This window comes from Saprolegnia parasitica (genome assembly GCF_000151545.1).
Source record: "Saprolegnia parasitica CBS 223.65 unplaced genomic scaffold supercont2.1106, whole genome shotgun sequence".
Classification (NCBI taxonomy): Eukaryota; Oomycota; class Saprolegniomycetes; order Saprolegniales; family Saprolegniaceae; genus Saprolegnia; species Saprolegnia parasitica.
In genome coordinates this window covers 1-2,444 of record NW_012157500.1, presented here as the reverse complement: position 1 = coordinate 2,444, position 2,444 = coordinate 1, and the positions used below count along the sequence as shown (strand labels likewise).

Below are 2,444 nucleotides of genomic sequence, written 5' to 3'. Positions count from 1 at the left end.
CGTCAACAACCAAGACACCCCCGTGCTCGTCAAACTGGCCGGTACCCTACCCCTACCTAAATGCGGCTGAAAGAAGCGCAGACTTTGGCTCGGCCGTCGACACGTACGCCAACGAGAGGCTCTACGGCGAGAAAGGCCCGTCGCAGGCCGAAGAGACGCGCGAGTACCAACCGCCCGAGGTGCTCTTGCACGGCGATATCCCGTACGACCCGGCGCTGCCCACGTCATACGACATGTGGTCGGTCGGCGTCGTTTTTCTCGAGCTGATTCTCGGATCACCCCACGTCTTTGCGATCTCGTCCCGCGCCCGCGCCAAGCTCGATGTGCATTTCCAGCACAAGGCAACCCTACTTGGATTATTGCGTCGGTCATACTGTCGTGTCTACTAGAGCGAGGAGACGAAGCGGAAGAGTTACCTCCTGCATGTCTTTACCGAGTTTTGCATCTACGAACCGCCGTCGTTGTACCGGTACCACAACGACTATGCGCTCGTGCACAGCGACTGCAACTTTGGCACGTTCAACAAGACGATCCAAGCACGCGATCCGCTCGAGCGGGGGTTCCAAGACGCGTGGGGTCTCAATTTACTCTATAAACTATTGCAGTGGGACCCCGCCAAGCGCATCTCGGCCATCGACGCCCTCGAGCACGTACACTTCTATATCGTTTCGATCGACAAGTTGTCGTCGTTGTAACAGACGTTTTTTGTGTAGGCGTACTTCCGGGGACCCTACGTCTGCCCCGAGTCGGGCCGCGAGTTTTCGACGCGGCGCGAGCTCGAGGTCCACGAAGCGTACTTGGAGTCGCAGCGACACTCGACGTCCTTTATTCTGCGCCACGTGCGCGACATCCCGAGCTCCTTTCACTGCAACTGCAAGCGGCACTTTGCGACCGCCGATGCTTGCACCCGCCACTTGCGCGCCCGGCGCCACGACGCAGAGAGTGCCTTTTGCCACTATGCATCGGACCCGATTCGACATGCGATGCCGGCAATGTCACTGCCGACAACGACGCTCGACGCTGGCACCGGCGCCTTCCACGGCCGTCGCCAGTACATGGAAGACATGGTGCTTGTGGTGCCGGTACGCTGTACTAGCACTTTTTTGACATCCCGATGTCGATCCTCCATCGGCGTAGCGACGAGAGAGTGGCACCAACTACGACCTCTACGCTGTGCTGGATGGCCACATGGGTCTCGGCGCCGTGACGTATGCAAAGGAGCACCTCAGCGACCGCCTGCGCCTTCATCTGCAGGTCCGTCGGTTTGCGATAGTAGACGGGGTAGAGATGACCGTGTGTAGGCGAGCCAAGCGGGCTATCATACGTTGATGAACGGCACCGTCGCCGAAGGTCTTGCGATTCGCCAGGCACTCGCTGACCTCCACAACGGGTTTCTTGAAACAAGTGGCGCCAGCGACTTTTCTGGTGCGGTGCTGCATTCGTTCCGTGGCGATATGACGTCAGTAGGCTCGACGCTGACCTTGCTGCTGCATTTTCCAGACGAACGACGGTTCGTGTCGGCCAACGTTGGCGACTCCCGCGCCGTGCTCTACACGCAAAACGCTACCGTGAGCTCGGCGATATCGATGGACCATTTGCCCAACGTTCCGAACGAGCGCAGCCGCATCGAGTCGAGTGGCGGTACGTCGCAGTCTACGTCATATATTTTATGTATCCATGCGCAGGCTTTGTGGCGATGGCCGGCGTCTGGCGCGTCATGGGCCAGCTCGCCGTGTCTCGCACGCTGGGCGACCGGCACTTGCGGCAATACGTCAGCCACGACCCGAGCATCCTCCATTTTACACACCCGAACGACGCGAGCTTTGTCGTGCTCGCGTCCGACGGCGTCTGGGACACGGTCTCCAACGACGACGCCGGAAAGTTTGTTTACGAACGCCTCGACCGCGATGATTTGTACGAGATTGCACAGGACTTGGTCATTGAGGCCTATGTCCGCGGCAGCGCAGACAACATGCTCGCACTCATCGTGGACCTGCGCAGCGAGACGTGAGATCGATATTGTCTGTATTACAGCTATGGTTTATCGCTGAGAGTCTTGGCTTGCACCATTTGGATGATCTGTCGTGTTTGCGTGTGGCCATTGATTGTCGAACGCGAGAAGACCGTTGCGCTGGGACTGGACAGCCCGTTGGCTGCAGGCAGTCGACGGCATCGCTAGGCCACCACTTTCCGTTTTGCCTCGCAGTACACTCGTCGGTGTTGAGGCGTGTCTGTCGGCCGCGTCATGTGGGACCATCGGCATCGGGAAGCGTCGCAACGAGCCAATGGATCGACCCTCGCCACGCCCAGCTCTATGGCCTCGCGTCGGCATGGCACCAATCGACGCGGATGAGTCTGTTGCATCGTAGACCGGTGTACGTTGTCGTTGATATCGCTTGGCGCGGCCGCCCGACCGCCATCACCGGCGCCGCCCGCGGTTGCAT

General features: G+C 59.5%; 1 protein-coding gene across 1 annotated transcript; it reads left to right on the top strand.

Moving 5' to 3' along the window:
* Positions 1-81: 81 nt before the first annotated feature.
* Positions 82-2,011, top strand: SPRG_18300 (hypothetical protein; the record flags this gene model as incomplete). The annotated part of the gene is made up of 6 exons (XM_012357738.1): positions 82-323; positions 390-650; positions 714-1,082; positions 1,138-1,254; positions 1,302-1,641; positions 1,686-2,011. Exons 1-6 carry the CDS (start codon positions 234-236, stop codon positions 2,009-2,011), a joined length of 1,503 nt encoding a protein of 500 aa, XP_012213128.1. The 5' UTR covers positions 82-233.
* Positions 2,012-2,444: the final 433 nt, after the last annotated feature.